The 20,826-nt window shown below is 38.4% G+C and overlaps 1 protein-coding gene across 3 annotated transcripts in view; it reads left to right on the top strand.

The window, feature by feature from the left end:
• The window catches only part of CD47 (CD47 molecule), a 75,761-nt gene that overhangs the window by 34,992 nt on the left and 19,943 nt on the right, over window positions 1–20,826 (top strand). For all 3 annotated transcript variants that reach the window (XM_049857811.1, XM_049857810.1, XM_049857809.1), the window contains exons 4-7: window positions 11,824–11,931; window positions 15,330–15,422; window positions 16,648–16,740; window positions 17,247–17,339. In XM_049857811.1, the coding sequence (XP_049713768.1) occupies window positions 11,824–11,931; window positions 15,330–15,422; window positions 16,648–16,740; window positions 17,247–17,339 (387 nt within the window). The remainder of the gene's footprint in view (window positions 1–11,823; window positions 11,932–15,329; window positions 15,423–16,647; window positions 16,741–17,246; window positions 17,340–20,826) is intronic.

Genomic DNA, 20,826 nt, shown 5'->3' with positions numbered 1-20,826 from the left:
TAAGCATCTATTAGTAAAAACTAGGTCTTGAAGCATTACCCCTGTGTTATCTTTTAAAAGTCTTACAGCTTTAATTTTTGTGTTTATGTCTTGGATCCATTTTGAGTTAATTTTTGTATATGGTATGAGGTATGGGTCCAGCTTCATTCTTTTGCATGTGGAAATCCAGTTTTCCCAACGCTATTTATTAAAGAGACTATTCTTTCCCCCACTGAGTGGGCTTAATACCCTTGTCAAAAATCATTTGACCATAGATATATGTGTTTGTATGTGGACTCTCAATTTTATCCAGTTTGTCTGTGTGTCTATCATTATACCAGCACCAAGCTCTTTTGATTCTGTAGCTTTATGGTATGTTTTGAGAAGAGTGAGTCATCTTACATTGTTCATCTTTTTCAGGATTTGTCTGTTTGAGGCCCTTTGCCATTCTATATAAATTTGGGATATTTATATGTTTTTTTCCATATCTACAAAAATGGTGGTTAGAATTTTGATGGGGATTATGTTGAATCTATAGATTGCCTTGGGTAATATTGACATCGTAACAATATTAAGTCTTCCAATCCATGAACATGGAATATCCTTCCATTTATTTATTTATTTATCTACTTTTAATTTCTTTTGGTAGTGTATAGTTTTCAGTGTACAAATCTTCATCTTCCTAGTTAAAGTTATTACTAGTTATTTTTTTAGGTGCTATTGTAATACATGGAATTTTTTCCTTTATTTCCTTTTCAGAATGTTCTTTGCTAGTATGTGGAAACCCAACTGATTTGTGTGTGTTAACCTTGTATCCTGCTGCTTTGCTGATTCATTTATTAGCTCTAATAACTTCCTTGTGGAATCTTTGGGAAATATATATATATGTACACACACATATACACACGTATATATATACACACATATATAAAAACCGATTGCTGTTGAGTCGATTCTGACTCATAACAACCATATAGGACAGAGTAGAACTGCCCCATAGAGTTTCCAAGGAGCGCCTGGTGGATTCAAACTGCCAGCCTTTTAGCTAGCAGCCTTAACACTTAACTACTATGCCACCAGGGTTTCCATATGTATATGTATGTATGTATAGGTTATATACACATACGTACATATATTCATGTCATCTGCAAAAAGGAATGGTTTTACTTCCTTCTTCCCATTTTGGATACCTCTTGTATCTTGTTCTTGACTAATTCTTCTGGCTAGGACTTCATTACAAAGATGAATAGCAGTCATTAGAGTGGGCATCCTTGTTTTGTTCCTGGTCTTAATAGGAAAGCTCTCGGTCTTCCTACATTGAGTGTGATGTTAGTTTCTTTATAGTAGAACTATATCTTGAGCTATATCTCAAGATGTCACTAGTCCTACTGAAGAAGCATGAGAAGACTTCCAGACCCCTGAAGCCAAGCCAGGACTTGGCAAGCTGTGGATGATATTTTGAAAATAAAGGTTTCTTATAGAAAAATGTTCCTAACTACCTTCGCCTTTAACTTGTGGATCTCTGTGCTTGGCATACAGCTTCAAGATTACCAGAATCAAACACTGAGACTTAATGGAAGGAACAAGTCTCTAATGGTATTGTATTTTGAAAACTATACCAACTCGGTTTCCCACTCTACTGGCAATGAAGTTTCTGGCTTATTTTCAGAGTGCTTCTTCATTCTTTCAACATCATGACAAGATCTTTCCGTCACTTATATGCTAGATAAATGACTTTAAGTACTGCCCACCAACTCCTGTAGTTCCTACAGAATTAAGGTTCTACTGCACATGGAAAATTGGCTAGCACCCCAAAATTCTATGAGATAGGGCTACCTGTTCTTCCTTTTCCTTTCTTCTAACTTTGGTCGTATACAGGATATCCTCACTTTGCACAGAATTATGGGAATGTAAAAATGACTGTGCAAGCTGAAGCTATGCAAAGTAATCTTAGTAATATACGGGAAAAATTACTAGTGTTCCATGACCTCTAAAATTTTTGCCAAGAAACTAAAAATTCTCAGTTATAAATGTGTAGAGAAATTTAAAAAAATGCTGAAACTAATGTTTAGTATACTAATTTAAAACATAGAAACATTACGATTAAAGTATTTTATTTTCTGTAGAACACGTATCAAGAGCCGTTTAACAAGAGTCCCTTCTGCTCATTGTATAACTTAGGATACACAGCAAGCATCTTTTCTGTGCCATGGCGAAAGTTGTCTGGACCAGCTTAACATTTTGTCACTTGTACTTTCAATGTCATGAAATATCTCTGAGTTCCTCTGGGACTCTGCATTCTTTCTGTCACAGCTGCTTTTCTCATGCATGCCAGTAGGTGTGCCTTCACTGAGTTCTTCTGACTGCATACCTAGAGCCTCTTGAGTGGCAGTAGTGTCAAATTTCCCACAGTCAGCTATTTTCTTCTGTAACTCCATTTATGTTCTCTTTTACTTCCAGTATTGTTACTACTTTTTGTTTCTTTGCTTTTTCATCTTTGTTGCCCAGTTTTCTCATTTGATTATCTGTTTTAAAATGCCACATGGATTTATCACTGGGAGACGAGAAGGTAGCATAACCACACGCTTGTTGTCTGTGCATGAACTGAATAGTTGTGCAGTGGCCATCCTCCACATGTTTGAAAGATCTGAGACTACTGTCCGGATCAGGATGCACATCTCTCGTTTACGTAGTGATCTGTGGGCTAAAGAGAGAGCAGCGAAGTTTGTACTTTGTACAATTGCAGTTAGTATCTTTTGTTAACTAAAATTTGATCCATGTTTTTGTGAGGGACTGATGTTATTTAATTATACTGTGGTAACTGAAATTCATCCATAGTTGTTGTTAGGTGCCATTGAGTTGGTTCTGACTCATAGCGACCCTGTGGACAACAGAATGAAACACTGCCCAGTCCTGTGCCATCCTCACAACCGTTGCTACGTTGAAGCCCGTTGTTGCAGCCACTGTGTCAATCCATCTCCTCGAGGGTCTTCCTCTCTTCCACTGACCCTCTATATTACCAAGCATGATGTCTTTCTCCAAGGACTGGTCCCTGCTGATAACATATCCAAAGTATGTCAGACAAAGTCTCACCATCCTTGCTTCTAACGAGCATCCTGGCTGTACTTCTTCCAAGAAAGAATTGTTCACCTATGGTATATTCAGTCTTTTTCACCAACACCATGATTCAAAGGCATCTATTCTTCTTAGGTCTTCCTTATCTGTTGTCCAACTTCTGTATGTGTGTGAGGCGATTGAAAACACTATGGCTTGGGTCAGGTGCACCTTAGTCCTTAAGAGTGACTCTTTGCTTTTTGACACTTTAAAGAGGTCTTTTGGAGGAGGTTTGCCCAATACAGTGTGTCATTTGATTCTTGACTGCTGCTTCCATGGGTGTTGATTGTGGGTCCAAGTAAAATGAAATCCTTGACAACTTCAGTATTTTCTTGGTTTATCTGGATGTTGCTTTTATTGGTCCATTTGTGAGGATTTTTATTTTCATTATTGTGAGTTATAATCCATACTGAAGGCTGTAGTCTTTGATCTTCATCAGTAAGTGCTTCAAGTCCTCTTCACTTTCAGCAAGCAAAGTTGTGTCGTTTGCATGTCACAGTTGTTAATGAATCGTCCCCCAATCCTGATGCCCCATTCTTCTTCATATAGCCCAGCTTCTCCGATTATTTGCTTAGCATACAGATTAAGTATGGTGAAAGGATACAACCCTGGCACACACATTTCTTGACTTGAAACCATGCAGTATCCCTTTGTTCTGTTTGAACAACTGCCTCTATGTACATGTTTCTCATGAGCACAATTAAATGTTCTAGAATTTCTGTTCTTCACAATGTTATCCATAATTTGTTACGATCCACACAGTCAAATGCTTTTGCATAGTCGATAAAACACAGGTAAACATCTTTCTGATATTATCTGCTTTCAGCCATGATCCATCTGACATCAGCAATGATATCCCTCATTCCACATTATCTTCTGAATCTGGCTTGAATATCTGGCAGTTCCCTGTTGATGTACTGCTGCAGCAGCTTTTGAATGATCTTTGGCAGAATTTTACTTCTGTGTGATATTAATGATACTGTTCGATAATTTCTAAATTCTGTTGGATCACCCTCCCTTGGAATGGGTACAAATATGGATCTCTTCCAGTCGGTTGGCCAAGTAGCTGTTTTCCAAATTTCTTGGCATAGAGGAGTGAGCACCTCCAGTGCTACATCCGTTTGTTGAACCATCTCAATTGGTATTTTGTCAGTTCCTGAAGACTTGTTTTTCGCCAATGCTCTCTGTGCAGCTTGGACCTCTTCCTTCAGTACCGTCAGTTCTTGATCATATGGGACCTCCTGAAGTGGTTGAATGTCGACCAGTTCTTTTTGGAACAGTGACTGTGTATTACTTCCATCTTCTTTGGACGCCTCCTAGGTTGTTGAATATTTTCCCGTAGAATCTCTCAATATTGCAACTTGGGCTTGAATTTTTTCTTCAGTTCTTTCAGCTTGAGAAATGCTGAGCATGTTCTTCCCTTTTGGTTTTCTATCTCCAAATCTTTGTACATAAGGAAATGTACATAATGAAATATTATTTAACTTTGTCTTTTGTGCCACCCTTTTAAAAAAAAAAAAATTTTTTTTTTTTTTGAAATCTTCTGTTCAGCTCTTTTACTTCATCATTTCCTCCTTTCACTTTAGCTGCTCTACATTCAAGAGCAAGTTTCAGAGTCTCTACTGACATCCGTTTCAGTCTTTTCTTTCCTGTCTTCTTAATGAGCTTTTGCCTTCTTTATGCATGATGTCCTTGCTGTCATACACAACTCATCTGGTCTTTAGTAATTAGCATTCAGTGTGTCAAATCTATTCCGGAGATGGTTTCTAAATTCAGGTGGGATATACTCAAGATTGTACTTTAGCTCTTGTGGACTTGTTCTAATTTCCTTCAACTTGAACTTGCATGTGATCAGTTCATGGTTTGTTCCACAGTGTGTCCCTGGTTCTGTTCTAACTGATGATATTCAGCTCTTCCATCATCTCTTTCCACAGATGTAGTCAATTTGATTCCTGTGTTTTCCATCTGGTGAGGTCCATATGTGTAGTTACCGTTTATATTGTTGAAAAAAGGTATTTGCAATGAAGAAGTCCATGATCTTGCAAAATTATATCATGTGATCTCCGGCATTGTTTCTGTGACCAGGGCCGTATTTTCCAACTACCAATCCTTCTTCATTTCCAGCTTTCAAAGTCAAATCACCAGTAATTATCAGTGAGTCTTGATCGCATGTTTGATCAATTTCAGACTGCAAAAGTTGGTAGAAATCTTCTCTTTCTTCATCTTTGGCCTTAGTGGTTGGTGTGTAAACTTGACTGATAATCGTATTAACTGGTCTTCCTTATGGTCATATGGGTATTTTCCTATCTGTGCCAGCTTTGTGTTTCAGAATGTTGTTGCCGTCAAGTTGGTTCCAACTCACAGCCACCCTCTGCACAACAGAACGAAACACTGCCCGGTCCTGCGCCATCCGTACAATCGTTGCTATGCTTGAGCTTATTGTTGCAGCCACTGTGTCAGTCCACCTTGTTGAGGGTCTTCTTCTTTTCTGCTGACCCTGTACTTTGTCAAGCATGATCTTGAAATGTTCTTTTTGGCAATGAGTGCAACGCCATTCATCTTCAATTTCTCATTCCCCAAGTAGTAGGCTGTTTGATTGTCTGATTCAAAATGGCCAATACCAGTCCATTTCAGCTAACTAACACCTAGGATGTCAATCTTTACGCATTCCATTTCATTTTTGATGGCTTCCAATTTTCCTAGATTCATACTTTATACATTCTGCATTCCAATTATTAATGGATGTTTGCGGCTGTTTCTTCTCATTTTAAGTCATGCCACATCAGCAAATGAAGTGCCTGAAAGCTTGACTCCATACACGTCATTAAGACTCGAAGGAGACAGCTCTTCCCCAGTCATACTTTGAGTGCCTTCCAACCTGAGGGGCTCATCTTCTGGCACTATAGCAGACAATGTTCTGCTGCTATTCGTAAGATTTTTCACTGGCTAGTATTTTCATATTTTCAGAAGTAGACTGTCAGGTCCTTCTTCCTAGTCTGTTGTATTCTGGAAACTCTGCTGAAACCTGTCCACCGAGGGTGACCTTGCTGGCATATGCTGGTATATTGGTGGCAAAGCTTCTGGCATCACTGCAGCATGCAAGCCACCAGGGTACAACAATCTGAAAGATGCGTTCATACATAGTAGAAGCATGCAAAGTGAGGATTGGCTCTCATTTATTTCAGATTGGTACCTCCTAGGCGTCTTTCATGTCCTTTCTAATTTTCTAGTAGTCCCTACCAAAGATTATTCCACAAGGACGTTGGTTACTGCTCAGAGGTGTCTGGTTGGGTGTCTCTGTAGGTGTCATTGTTGAGATATTCAGAGGAAAAAATTTCTCCATCACAACAGCCTTGAGCTCTTGCTAAGTCCTTAAGTCCAGTCTTGAGGACTAGGTATGCATTCAAAGCAATTAGGCCGTGAAAGCAAATTTAAAGGAAATAATAGAACAGGGAATTTCTTTGTAGATTAGAAAAACCATTCTGAAGAAGCGAAGACATATATGTTATTCACCAGGAAAAGTCTATACAGGAAGGTAAAATGTCATTACAGTAAATATTATTACAAAGACTCATTCCGCAGAACAGTTGATGTTACTGAGGTAGCTGTGGTTCTGGGCAGCAGTCTTGAACTCCCAGTACTTTCTCGGTCTTGTCCACATAGTTATCACCCTCAGTTATTAAATAATATGATTGTATGTTGATTTTGTTGTAGAAGGAACCAAACAAAACTACAGCTCAGCATTTTTTGCTTTTGTAACAATTTAATTCCTATTCCCCTGACCCTTTTTCCAAATCCAAACATCTCAACTTCCTGCATGTACCTTATCCACAAATCCCAGGGAAGTTGGGCATTAAGAAAAGGAAGTTAGTGTCACACACCCTTCTTTAATCTTTTATATTCAAAGTACTGGCTGCCGGAAGGCTAGGCTCTTTTCTTCCTAGGTCCTATAGAATGAGAATGTGATTTCTTGTGTAAGTATTCATCGTCGTAACAAATTATTTCATCCAAGGAAGTTGGATAGTGTGTGGAATTTATCATAAAGTTACTTTACTTGCCTTCTGGCAAGTAACCGGTTTAGAATTGGCACCAATATTTAGTTTTCTTCAGCACTGATTTTACAAAGCCTTCTTTTTTTTTCCACTATGGTGCATTAAATATTTTTAAAATAATAAATACAACTTAAACAATTTAAAAATTTGAAATTTTACAAGTCATCAGATGCACTTTATCTTCCATCATTACTGTCCTGGAGTTACCAGAAAACAACACTGTAATAATAAAACCGAACACATGCTTCCCTTTATGATTTGTTCTTTATCTGATACATGTTGTATATGTCTCTCTACTCACTAATCACTAAGTAAGGGACCATAAATGTCATGCCTTTGAACATGCCCAATATTTCCTTTAGACATTGAATTCTTGGATTTTTGTTTTTTGTTGGCATAGACTACAGTCTGTGTGGGCCTGTATGGGTTGATCAGATTCAGTCTTTGTAGTAACAGGAAAACTAAGGTGATAGATAGACTTGATCCCCAGGTTGACTTGGCAGTTCCACTAGATTTTATCAGCTCCAACCTGCATTCTGTCTTATATTTGCTTTATATCAGTCACAAGTATACAAGAAAACCTTAATGTGGTGGCTGTTCATAACATTGGCTGTTTCAGGTGGCTAGAGAAACCTGGCACTGCTTTTCTTTCCCCTGAATTGGAAAGATTAAACATGGAGGGACTTTCTTAGGCTAGATTAGACCCACACCTTTTATTTAACTGGAAAAGAGAATCTGGGAGTAACGTACATCACCACCTCCATCTCCCAGCACACATACTCACACATTAGAGTGTAAGGGCCCTGAGTCAGGAGTGTGTTTGCCTTTTTATTCATTGTGTGCACTTAGAATAGCGATTGTCATGTAGTAGGTGCTCAATCATTATTTGATGAAGGAAGGAATCTTCCACTTGTACCTTGATTTGGACTAGTAAGAAAGCCTGATATAGGCACACAGTAAATTTACAGAGCAGATGAATCAGTCAGCCTGGTTTATTGCTGTGTAATAACTTACTAAACTTAGTTTTCATAGAAAAGGGAAAATTTTAGAATTCCTAACCAGACGAAAATGTGGTATGGTCTACCTTTTTTGCTGCTCTTTCTCTGTCAGACAGTACTTAGGTTTTTTATTTTTGTTAAAAATGTAAATATGATTGTACCTCATATGTTTTATTTTGCATGTTGATTTCCAGTACTTGTAGCTGAGGGAAATCTTTAAAAGCATACAGATTTTTAAAATTGTACAAATAGAATGTCTTGCCAAGCAGACAGAAAATCATAGAAGGAAAGCACATTAAATTACCTTTAATACTAAGCGTTTTGGGAATCACTTGAATTTTTTTGTTGTTGTTACATTCAACATTTTGTTAAATTTCATTGGTAAAATCCACTTATTAAAGGACAAGAAAAGATCACCAATAAAAGGTCATGGAAATCATGGGGTTCTATGGCAAGAGGCCATCATTCAAACAGAACAAGGGAATACTGAGCGGTTTAAAGTTAAGAAAAGTGTGTGTCAGGGTTGTATCCTTTCACCATGCTTATTCAGTCTGTATGCTGAGCAAATAATCTGAGAAGCTGGATTATATGAAGAACGGGACATCAGGATTGGAGGAAGACTCACTACGTTAACAGCCTGCAGTATGTAGATGACACAGCCTTGCTTGCTGAAAGTGAAGAGGCCTTGAAGAACTTACTGATGAAGATCAAAGACTACAGCCTTCAGCATGGATTACATCTGAACATAAAAAGAACAAAAAATCCTCACAACTGGACCAATAAGCAATATCGTGGTAAATGGAGAAAATACTGAAGCTGTCAAAGATTTCATTTTGCTTGGATCCACAATCAACACCCAGGAAACAGCAGTCAAGAGATCAAACGACACATTGCATTGGAGAAATCTGCTGCAAGAGACCTTTTTAAAGTGTTAAAAAGCAAAGATGTCACTCTTAAGGACTAAGGTGCACCTGACCCGAGCCATGGTGTTTTCATTCGCCTTTTATACATTTAAAAGTTGGGCAATGAATGAGGAAGACTGAAGAAGACTTGATGCCTTTGAATTTTGGTGTTGGCGAACAATATTGGAATATACCATGGACTGCCAGAAGAACAAACAAATCTGTCTTAGAAGAAATGCAGCCAGAATGCTCATTAGAAGCAAGGAAGGAGAGACTTCATCTCACATACATTGGACATGTTATCAGGAGGTACCAGTCCTTGGAGAAGGGCATCATGCTCGGTAAAATAGAGGGTCAGCAAAAAAGAGGAAGACCCTCAATGAGACAGACTGACACAGTGGCTGCAACAGTGGGCTCAAACATAGCAACGATTGTGAGGATGGCGCAGGACCAGGCAGCGTTTCATTCCGTTGTACGTAGGGTCACTATGAGTCAGAAATCAACTCGACGGCACCTGACAACAACAACGGCATGGATCTATATCAGATACCTTGCCCTTTACCTACACTGGCAAAATTGACAACTAGACTAAACAACAAGCTTAGCCCACAGTTGCTGTGGGCCCTGCTAAAATGTGGCCATTGTGAGCTAGTAAGTTGGCCAAAAGAAACTCTTTTTAAAGTTTCCTAAAGAAAACATGGAGATAATGTTTTATAACCTCCGGTTTACTTAAGTAGATCTCACTAATATATTTGCTGGAAATGACTGCTTAATTTAAGGAAGAGTTTACAGCAGCCTTGAGAAGAAATAGTAGCTGAAGCAGTCAGCAGTAATAAAACTACATCCATTAAGAGAAAAGATATGGTAGAACACTGTTAATAGTAGTATATTTTGTTGTTTTGTTTTTGTTGGTGGTGTTGGCATTATTTTTCTCCTGTAAGTCTTCTAAATCGACTCGACGGCACTGGGTTTACTGGGAACTCTTCTAAGGCTGAAGTGGTTGAATTTTATATGAGTTCACACACTTTATTTTTGTTAATAATGGTAGAAATCAGCCATTTTTGCGTGAAATTCTACTGGACTCCTAGGTGAATTCTCACTACCTGATCTTAGTAGCTCTTTTATGTGTTGAATTAAACCTGAAAGAATCTCTCGTGAACATTTGATTAATTGTGAGGTACGTTTGAAACAGCTTCTATTTTATAACCCTTTGCAGAACCTTTAAGCTCTATGAGGTAACAGTATTCATGGAATGAAAATGGAAAACATGCCGTATGTCTCGATAAAATTCCATTTTCTCCCTATGCCTGTGCCTTCTGTGACGTGTACAGTTGATGTCATCCTAGCTGGTGTTTAAACCTGGGAAACAGAAAAACTGTGAGAACTCTTTCTGTGACTTCTCAGAAGGCAGGGGTATGACTGCATAGAAGCCACATCAATCCCAAGGCTGAATGGAGGAAGTAACAGATCAAGTAAAATCTTGAGGAACTTGCCATGTGATGTTTCTCATTCATTTCAGATTAATGTGGGTTTCCGTTAGCTTCAGGATTCATAATTTATTAACTTTCCCTCTCCTCCTAAAGAGAATAAAGTTCTGGTAACAACCTAAAGTATGAGTAGGAAGAGATTTAAAAATCTTCCAAGTGTCTGTAGTATTCCCTAAACATAGATTTTTATCAAGGTCGTTTAGGGTTTTATTTATTGTTTTTACTACATTTTATCTGCTTGTCATTTTAGGGGAAAAATTAACTGCGAACTATAACATTAAATTTGTTTTTGTCCCTCCTCAGGACAGTTACCCATTGATTACTGGCATGTAGAATATTCTTCTGTGGATGACACCCAGCAGAATTTTAATCACACGGTTTCTCTCTGCTATTCAGTCTGCTTTGTGGTTACCTTTAACAACTGTCTTGGTGAAAAATCAATTTTAATACTAACCAAATAAAACCAAGAAGGTGAATCGTAAAGGAAATAATATTTTTAGGCTTATCCGTTATATTACGCTTGCACAGAAGGTACAAGATACTTAACGCCAGAGCTAGTATCAGAAACGATAACATGTATGATGACTCTTATTGCATCTTCGTAGTTTATTTTTGTTAAATTATTTTATTTGAATCAATTTAAGCTTTTTGCCCCCTAACGATTTCACTAATGTGTGATTTGTCCAATGTTTATCCTTTTTTTTTCAAAACATAATATCTACATTTCCCAGTGTTTACTAATTCTGTATGATGTAGAGCAAACCTCTCTTTTTCTCAGTTTTTCCAGTTATTTCCCACCAGCATTATGTATACCATCATTGTCAACCTTGGGTGATTTAGCCCCTCAGAAGACATTTGGCAATGTCTAGAGAGACAGTTTTGATTTACACAACTAGGAAGTTGTTCCTGGTATCGAGTGTAGAGGCCAGGGATGCTGTTAAACATTTTATAACACACAGGACAGACCCCCACAGCAAAGACTTACCTAACGCAAAATGTTAATAATGCTAATATTGAAAATGTCTGGTATATACAGCTTTATTCTTTGAAGTGTGAGGGAATAAAGCTTCAACTCTGAATTCAGTATCCATATTTATATTGTAATGACACTGTTCATCCATTGGTTTATTATAAAAAAGATCTGAAGTGGCCTGACATGATATGAAGGAATTGTTTCTCAAAGGTTAATAAGTTCTAGTAAGTTAGTCAGTCTGTCTCTGCACTTCACAGGTTACGGAAATGGCTTTACTTCTTGTCATTGAGTTCATGTAATTTCTTTTTTTTTTTTAAGTACTTAACTCGAAATCCAGTCCTATGAATCAGGAAACCATTTCTGTGCTTGTTGCTGGAATATTTCTCACCGTGGTTGTTATTGTCGGAGCCATTCTTTTCGCCCCAGGTAAGATGTACAGTTACTGTAAGGGAGGGCAGGATTAATGTGGATGAGGGAATTCCAAGGGAGGGTTGTATTAGTTTCCTAAGCTTCTGTAACAAATTACCACAGATCAGGTGGCTTAAAACAGATTATCTGAGTTCTGGAGACTAAAAGTCCGAAATCAAGGTGTTGGTAGGTCTCACTCCCTCTGAGGTTCTACAGGACAGTTAATTCCTTGCCTTTTCTAGCTTCTGGTGGCTATAGGTATTCCTTGGCTTGTGGCTCCATCACTCCATAGGTACATTGCCTCCTCTTCTTCTCTGTGTATTCTGCCTGTGTGTGTGTGTGTGTGCTGAGCTCCCTCTGCTTCTCTTTTATAAAGACCCTTGTCATTGGATTTATGATTCTCCCAGATAATTGGATTTATGATTCTCCCAGATAATCTTGGATGAGCTCCTCCTTTCAAGGTTCTTAATAACTCTTTTTTCTATGTAAGGTTCTTTGGGGTCACTGTTGAGCCCACTGCAGTCTGCCCTCTGGCCCCCAAAGATTCATGTGCAAAATATATACACCACATCCCACCATCCTCAAAAGTCTCAACCCATAATAGTATCACCTAAAGTCCAAAATTCTGTCTAAATATCATCAGCTCGAAAGTTCCAGATTTCACAATCTAAATCAGGTATGTGTGAACCTCCATCCTGGAACAAAATTCCTTTTTATCTATGGCCTTAAACCAGAAAACAAGTTACCTGCTTCCAAAATTCAGTGAGGTAATGGGCTGTCTTGGTTATCTAGTGCTGCTATAACAGAAATACCACAGGTGGATGGCTTTAACGAAGAGAAGTTTATTCTCTCACAGCCCAGTGGGCTGGAAGTCTGAATTCAGAGCCCAGGCTCCAGGGGATGGCTTTGTCTCTGTCGGCTCTGGAGGAAGGTCCTTGTCATCACTCTTCCCTTGATCTGGAAGTATCTCAGCACAGGACCCTCAAGTCCAAAGGGCACACTCTGCTCCTGGTGCTGCTTTCTTGGTGGTATGAGGTCCCTGTGTCTCTCTGCTCACTTCTCTCTTTTATATCTCAAAAGAGATTGGCTTAACACACTACCTAATCTTCTGGACTTCATCAATATAACTGCTGCTCATCCATCTTATTACATCATAGTGATAGGATTTACAACACATAGAAAAAGCACATAAAATGGTGAACAGTCACATAAAATGGTGGACAGTCATACAACCATACAAGGGAATCATGACCTAGCCAAGGTGACAGATATTTTGTGGGCGGGGGGGGGGGGAACATAATTCAATCCATTACACAGGCATAGAATGATGCTTATATATTCGTGTTCCAAAAGGGAAAACATGGAAGGAATAAAGAAATCATGGCCCCAAGCAAGTTCAGAATCCAGCAGGGCAAATTCCGCTAGGTTTCAAAGCCTAAGACTGATCGGTGTAACTCAGGGCTTTGCCCTCTAGGCTCAAGGCGCTGCCCTTAGAGTTATTCTTCCTTTTTCTTGAAGGTGGCATATGTTTGCAGAGGAATAGTTTTATTGGCCTGCTTCTTCCCATCGAATTTTGGGAGTCTGATGGCCTTCTTTCATTGCATCCTTTCTCAGTCCCTTTGGTCTAAGCTGCCGGTATTTCTGTTGATCTGACATTCTCAAAAACCTTGTGGGTCTCTCCTGTGTATGGCACAGGGATTCACACCATTAGACAAGAGAATCTCCCACAGATCTCTCCTGGAATATCCCGTCTCTATTCCTGACTTCTGAGATGGTTGAGTAGATCCATAAGTCACGCGCATAACTTTTCAGCAAAAGATTGTCTAGCTATACACCGTTGGCCTTCCCTCCAGAGCATGGTTTCCTAACAGTGAATCTCCTGATTTTAGCATCTTTTATAGTCTGCATAGGCTGAGAATTTCCCAAATCATTGGGTGCTGTTTGCTTTTTGCTTAACAGTTTCCTTCCTCAATTTATCTCTTGCATCTCACCTTTTACTATAAGCAGCAAGAAGAAACCAGGTCACACCTTCAGTACTTTGCTTGGAAATCTGAGTTAAATATCCAAGTTTATCACTTACAAGTTCTGCTTTCCATACAACTAAAAAAAAAACTAGATGGCATAATTCAGCCAAGATTTCTGCCACTGTCTAACAAGGATCACCTTTCTTCTAGTTTCCAATAACACGTTCTCATTTCATTCCCTTCTAAGCCCTCACCAGAAATGCTTTTAACATCCATATTTCTATCAACACTTTGTTCAAGGCAGTCTAGACCTTTTTCTGTCATGTGCTTCAGAATTCTGCCACCTTCTACCCATTATCCAGTTCCAGAGTAGCTTCCACATGGTTAGATATTTGTTACAGCAGCACTCCACTTCCCAGTGTCAAAACCTGTATTATTTTCCTGGGGCTGTTGTAACAAATTACCACAAACCGGGTGGCTTAACACAACAGAAATTCCCTCACAGTTCTGGAGGGCAGAAGTCTGAAGTCAAGGTCTCAGCAGGGCTACATCCTTCTGGAGGCTCTAGGGGAAAGCCTTTCATTAGTGGTGTTCCTTGGCTTGTGGCCACATCGCTTCACCCTGGCTCTATGGTCTCAGTGTCTTCTCTGTGTCTGTTCAGATTTCCCTCTGTCTCTGTCTTGTAAGGGCACTTGCCATTGGATTCAGGTCCCACCCCAGATAACCCAGGATAAGCTCGTCCTTAATCATATTTTTTGCTATGTAAGCTAATAATGACAGCTTTTGGGAGATAGGGCATGGACATGTCTTTGGGCCACCATTCACCCCCACTACAGCAGCAGAGTTCATTGGCCAAGACATAGAAGTGGGAGCGCACATGGGAAACAAGTCTGCCTGAAGTGACACCTGCATGTAGAAGTGGGAGGGTGCCGTAGCAGTTAAGGGTATGAGCTCCTAGAAAGAAAAACAAAGACGGGCTTGAACTTAGAGTGGTAGACAGTAGAAAGCCATTGTTTCCTGAGAAAAAAGCAATATAGGTGTAATGTTTAGGAACATCAATTTGACAGCTATTTTTGCAGCTGTAAGGAGTGGAGCAAAAGAGAGGAAGGAGGCAAATTCGGAAGAAAACTTGAAAGACCCAAGGAAATCAAATGAAACGGATAGTAAAAGATGACTCCAGTGCCTCACCGAAGTTCTGTAGGGTGGCTAGGAAGGACTTAGAGCCAGTTTAAGGTTTCTGCATGTTGAAACTTAGATGTTAAGACTTAGATGTCTTAAGTTTGGTCTTAAATAATGAAAAATAGTTACTTCGTTTACTTTTTATGGGGAGCTGTATTTTTTTAACCTTTTCACAGTTTATAAGAATAGTATTGAGATTAATATATTTAAAATTTAAGTGCTTTAATAGGATATATGTAGGAAAATATCTTACATTTTATTTTTATTTATTAGGTGAATATTCAACAAAGAATGCTTCTGGGCTTGGTTTAATTGTAATTCCTATGGTGATATTACAAGTACTTCAGTACTTTGTATTTAAGACAAGTGAGTATTTTTATTATAGCATGATTTTGCCTACTTTTTTCATTAAACAGCATTTCTGGTGAAAATATTCTTAGACATATGTATTTTTTTTTACAACTCAATAAAAGTAGATTTATTGAAAGATTTTCCAAATGATTCCTAGAGACATTTTCCCATATGGATTAATTTTAAGGCTATCTTTAAGTTTTCAAGTCACTGAATTACTTTGTAAACAGGGGTCTCTCTATGCAGTCAGTAGACCTTTGATGCAGTCGGAGATCTTAAATTATGCCATATAATTGCTTAATGATTCTCTTTATATTCTTTTTTCAATGTTTTGACGCTATAAGTAGGTGTTAAACACGCCATTTCTCTTCTTTTGCTAACCCTCTGCATTAAAAAAGACTAAATCTATAAAAAAACAGGGTTATGAATCACAAATAATAATGTATTTCTGTATAGTTATTGGCAAACGTTAGCACAGTGTTTTAACGGAAATCGCTGTGGCTATCCAACTATGACCCTTATCAGTTTCACTGCATTTTGGGAGTAAATCACTAGCATATTTTTATTATCATTATTAAAGAGTGTTTTTTCTGTTTGCACACTTTACTTTTTGTCTTAGAGCCTATCCCTGGCTTACTGTACATTGGAAAGATGTTGGTTTGTTGGAAAATCAAAGATCTTACACATGTACAAGGTAGAGGTTATGATGTTTACAAATGGCATATTTGCATAATGCTTCCCTCCGCCAGAGCAGTGTTACATGCGTGTGGAGAAACCATGTATGATAGCCATTCATATTGTCAGACACAGGAGTGTGGTGAAAGCAGCATAGTTCCAGTAGGATTTAGGGTAGAAACTACCAGTCCAGCTCAGCTGACCGCAAACAAAATGCTGCTGAATGAGTGTGAACCTGGAGCTACTTATGTGGAAGGTTTGGGTCACAGAAAAAGCATCTACTACCTGAAAAGGGGAGCCCTGGCAGTGCAGTGGGCTGAGAGCTATGGCTGCTGACCACCAAGTCGCAGTTCCAATCCACGAACTGCTCCTTGGTAACCCTGTGGGGCAGTTCTGCTCTGTCCTGTAGGATTGCTGTGAGTCCAACGGCAACAGGTTTGGTTCTCTTATCTGACAAGGAACTCCAAGATCAACGGTTTTTCTTGATTGCACAAAACACAAGTAGGAGTGTTTGAATTTTAAATACTCTTAACACACTTGTATTATATCCTTTTCCCTCCCGCAGGCTTTGAGATGAACTACTTTGCCATTGCCATATTGATTCTTCAGGTGCTGGGCTTTGTACTTGCTGTGGTTGGATTCAGCCTCTGTGTCTCCGGTAAGAGTCACCTTCTGTTGTCCCAATTTGTTTTACTAGAGATTTCTCTTGGATGGAGCTTTTCATTTGTAACTCCATTTTTCCCCCACTGAGAATAGTGTGTTCCACATTGCTGTTAGAATATTGGCTGTACGTAGCTTCTGGGCCGATTGTTTTTGCAGCCAAACCGCTATGCCTATGTTTGTGGGAGAATTTTTCAAATAATCAGGCCCCAGTTGGAGCCTAAAGCAGCAAACTTAAGCTTTACACCCTATTTTCCATTAGTCTTGGAGTAATAACGTGAGTGTTACGCAAACAAAGGCTTTTTTTCCTTGAATAATTTGGAGTCATCGTACTGATTGAGTTAATAATAATGAAAACATGTAGATAATTTTTGTTTCTTGATAATTAGAAGAAGAATTAATCTCCTTACAGACTTGATATTATTGCTGTTACTGTTAAATCTTTTAAAAATGTTAGTTGTTGTTCTGTGAACTTCTAACATAAAGTTTCGTTTGTTTTTACAGAGTGCGTCCCAGTGCAGGGCCCTCTTCTGATTTCAGGTTTGGGTATCATAGCTCTAGCAGAATTACTCGGACTAGTTTATATGAAATTTGTGGGTAAGTTGATCTTACTTTCGTTAGCCTACGCCAGTTTCAAACGTATTACTTTGAAAACGCTTCTGGTTGGTTCTTACAGTTTAGGGCCAAAGAAATGTATTGATGGCTGTAAATATGAGAAAATAAAATCAAGACTATTGTATTTTTAAATAATAAAATTGGAATGATTTTGAGTCAAGAGGATAGATAGCATATGAAGTAATGACAAATTTAGATTATAAATTAATTTAACAGAAAATGGCTTTCTATTTGGACTGTATCGATTTCTTAGGCTAGTTATGCAGAGAGATATTTGAGGAGCCACTTTCATTACAGAAAAGCATCTTTAACGGGCCCACTGTTGCTATGATAGAGCTCTTTTGCAGAGACCTATTTCCTTGTCAGTTGTTCTTCTCCTTGCAGACTATTTACAGACTTGGCCCCCTAGGTAGAAAGGAAAAGAAACACAAAAACCATCATTTTTGTTAATTTAAATGGTAGTGACCTCTGAAACATGGCTTTAAAACATTTTTAGTTAAAACCAGTAGAATAACAACATTGGGTTTCAAATTTTAGGCTTTTACTACTTTTAAAGTCAGTTCTTACTAAGTGTGAAATTAGCTTCATTGTTACTAAAGTTTGTATGTAATCTACCAAGTTTCAAATAACAGACTCCTAGATATATTCTTATTTTTAACACATACGTAAAGATAGGTGTTTTTAATAGTTCCCTACAATCTCATTTACGCTAGTCTCCCCTTTTTTTTCCTTGTGTATAAAGTAAAGCAAACTCTTTAACGTCTGTCAAAATAATAAAAAATTTCAAATTAATGGTATAAAAAAACAGTTTTCACTTTGCTTTTCGTGAACTTTACTGTATGTGTTTCTAAAATTTGATGTAAAACTTGAATTATTATAGTCAAATAATTTCCCATATGACTTGCATAATATTTCCAAAGAAATTTTACCCTTTATTTGTGAACTTCAGCTCTTGGTGAGTGATGATTTAGTTTGATTCTGTGATCTATTCTTTGTCCTCATTTCTTTTACTAGTGTTTCTTAGATAAACAATTAAAATACTTAACTACAGTCTACCGACTTTTTATGTGTTTGTAAGTCAGAGTTGTTTCCCAATGAAATTTTATTTCATGCAAGATAAGCGCATGAAACACAAGGAAGACTTAGCGAATGGCGTTCATTTTGTAGCGATAGAGAGCATCCAGAAGCTTGATGCGTATTCTGTTTTTGTGGAGTCACCTAAATGCCGTGTGTCTTGTTTTCAAAGATGACACTGCTGATTTTGTTGCTTCACATGAGTCCCTGGGAACAGTACGCAACCTGCAGGATTCATACAATTGTTATGAAATAGTGCTGGGTGTCTTTGACTCACGGGCAACTCTTTATCCTTATTTTTCCTCATTATGTGTATTGCCCTTCATTGTCTTCCCATGCTTCCACATGCCTTCCTTGTCTAGCAAAGAATGATGTGTGGTACAGTTGCCGTCAGGCCTGGGGACGCTGACTCAGGTGGGCAGAAGTGCTGCCTAGCTGCCACCCTCTTGACCATGCTTCTCTCCCTTCTCCATAAGTTACATCCCTAAGAAGGCTGTATAATTAAAAACGTTACTGTTCTCACATTGAATTAAAGCAAAATCCTGAAAAGATCATAAAATTATTTTTGTTCTTTAACCTAGTTAAAAAAAAAAAAACCCATTGCCGTCAAGTCAATTCCAGCTCGTTTGTTCTATGTATAAGAATTTAGTCCAATTTTATTGACATTTTTAAGAATACTCTAAGTTAACTTTTCAAACACCTTGTCTAATGCCAGAGCTGAGAGGCACACCTTCGGTCAGTTGAAGGGCCAGAAGAGAAAAGGTACAGAAAAGTTGCTCTTTAGGTAATGTAGTAGACCAGGAAAATTGATGTGTTTTTTCTTCTGTAATTTAAATGTGCAAATGTCAGTAACATTAAGGTTGCAAATTTGAGCGTTTGTATCAGGAAGTAAAAATTGTAAATTTCTGAAATAATTCTCATTCATTGTAGATGCTATCTTTTAGAAGAGCCTTATAAATGTGTGTTGAACTAAATACAGTGAAATCCTCAGATAGTAAAAAAAAAAAAAAAAGAGTTAATGTTCCTATGTTTGAGAATTTTAAGTTTTATTATTTCAAAATTTAAATTTGTAGCCTTAATTGTTAAAGAGTAGAATTTTTACTTTCATTTTCTGTGGACTTTTTAAATTTTTTTTGAACTGTTGTACTTTTTGTTTTGTTTTGTTTTATTGGAAGCATTTTAATTTTATAAAATGAGATAAGGGACTGGGAACAATAAATGTCAGAACATATAAATAAGAGGAACTAACTAAACTCGCTAAGGTTGGGCTTACTACATGTACACCAAAAAAAAAGTTGCCCTCGAGTTGATTCCAGCTCATTGCAACCTGTATAAGTTAACACTTTCATTTCTTAAAGCCATTACCAGTTAGTTCAGTACCAAACCCCACTGCTGTTGAGTCCATTCCAACTCATAGCGATCCTATAGGACAGAGTAGAACTACCCCATAGTGTTTCCAAGGCTGTGATTGATCTTAACGGAAGCTGACTGCCACATCTTTCTCCCTCGGAGCAGCTGGTGGGTTTAAATCACTGACCTTTTGGTTAGCGGCTGAGAGCTGTCCACCAGGGCTCCTATTAGCTCAGTACCAAAAAAAAACCATTGCTGTCGCGCTGATTCTGACTCATAGCACCCCTATAGGACAGAGTAGAACTGCCCCACAGGGTTTCCAAGGAGCGGCTGGTGGATTCAAACTGCCGACCTTTTGGTTAGCAGCCAAGCTCCTAACCGCTGCACCACCAGGGCTCCTTAGCTCCGTACAAAGGCATGTAACCTAGTAGCTGTCAGAAACCACATTTACCATAACATTGCAGATATTTTAGAATGATATGGGGTGTGTGTGTGTGTGTGTGTGTGTGTGTGTGTGTACGTATATAAAAGTCAGTGATGTTTTCTTTCCCATTGTTGTGAAGAAGTGAATCTGGTACCACTAGAAAAAGTGTTCCTGAAAATTCAAAACCTAGAAATAGGTTTATGATCAAGTGTTTCAGGGAGAGAAGAGCAAATCAAGGCCTGTGCCAAGAAGCAGCATTGCAAACGAGGCTCAGATGCAATGCCCAAGGCTTATGGTTCACAGAAACTCTGGCTGTCATTACCTTAGGCTGATAAATCAGTTTTTCTGTTCTCACTTGGGGTTGTATCCCTGTTGGAAAGGATTAACTTCAGTGAAACGAACTTCTGCACTGTTTAGTTTTGTAATGTCAGCGAGACCACAGCCGAGCTCTGAAGATGGGCGCTTGTTGCTGGGTCCCCCTGACTGATATCCCCTTGAATCACTGTTCTTCCACAGTCTCTTTTTTCAAGTGGGCTCTCCAGATAGGATGTTCCTGTGACCTGGGAATTAGAACTTCGAAACTATTCCTTACACATTATTAGGGAAGGGAAGGGGTTACTT

The sequence above is a fragment of the Elephas maximus genome, chromosome 18 (genome assembly GCF_024166365.1).
Source record: "Elephas maximus indicus isolate mEleMax1 chromosome 18, mEleMax1 primary haplotype, whole genome shotgun sequence".
NCBI lineage: Eukaryota > Metazoa > Chordata > Mammalia > Proboscidea > Elephantidae > Elephas > Elephas maximus.
Note: the sequence above shows the minus strand (reverse complement) of the source record. Positions and strands in the feature narration are given on the sequence as shown.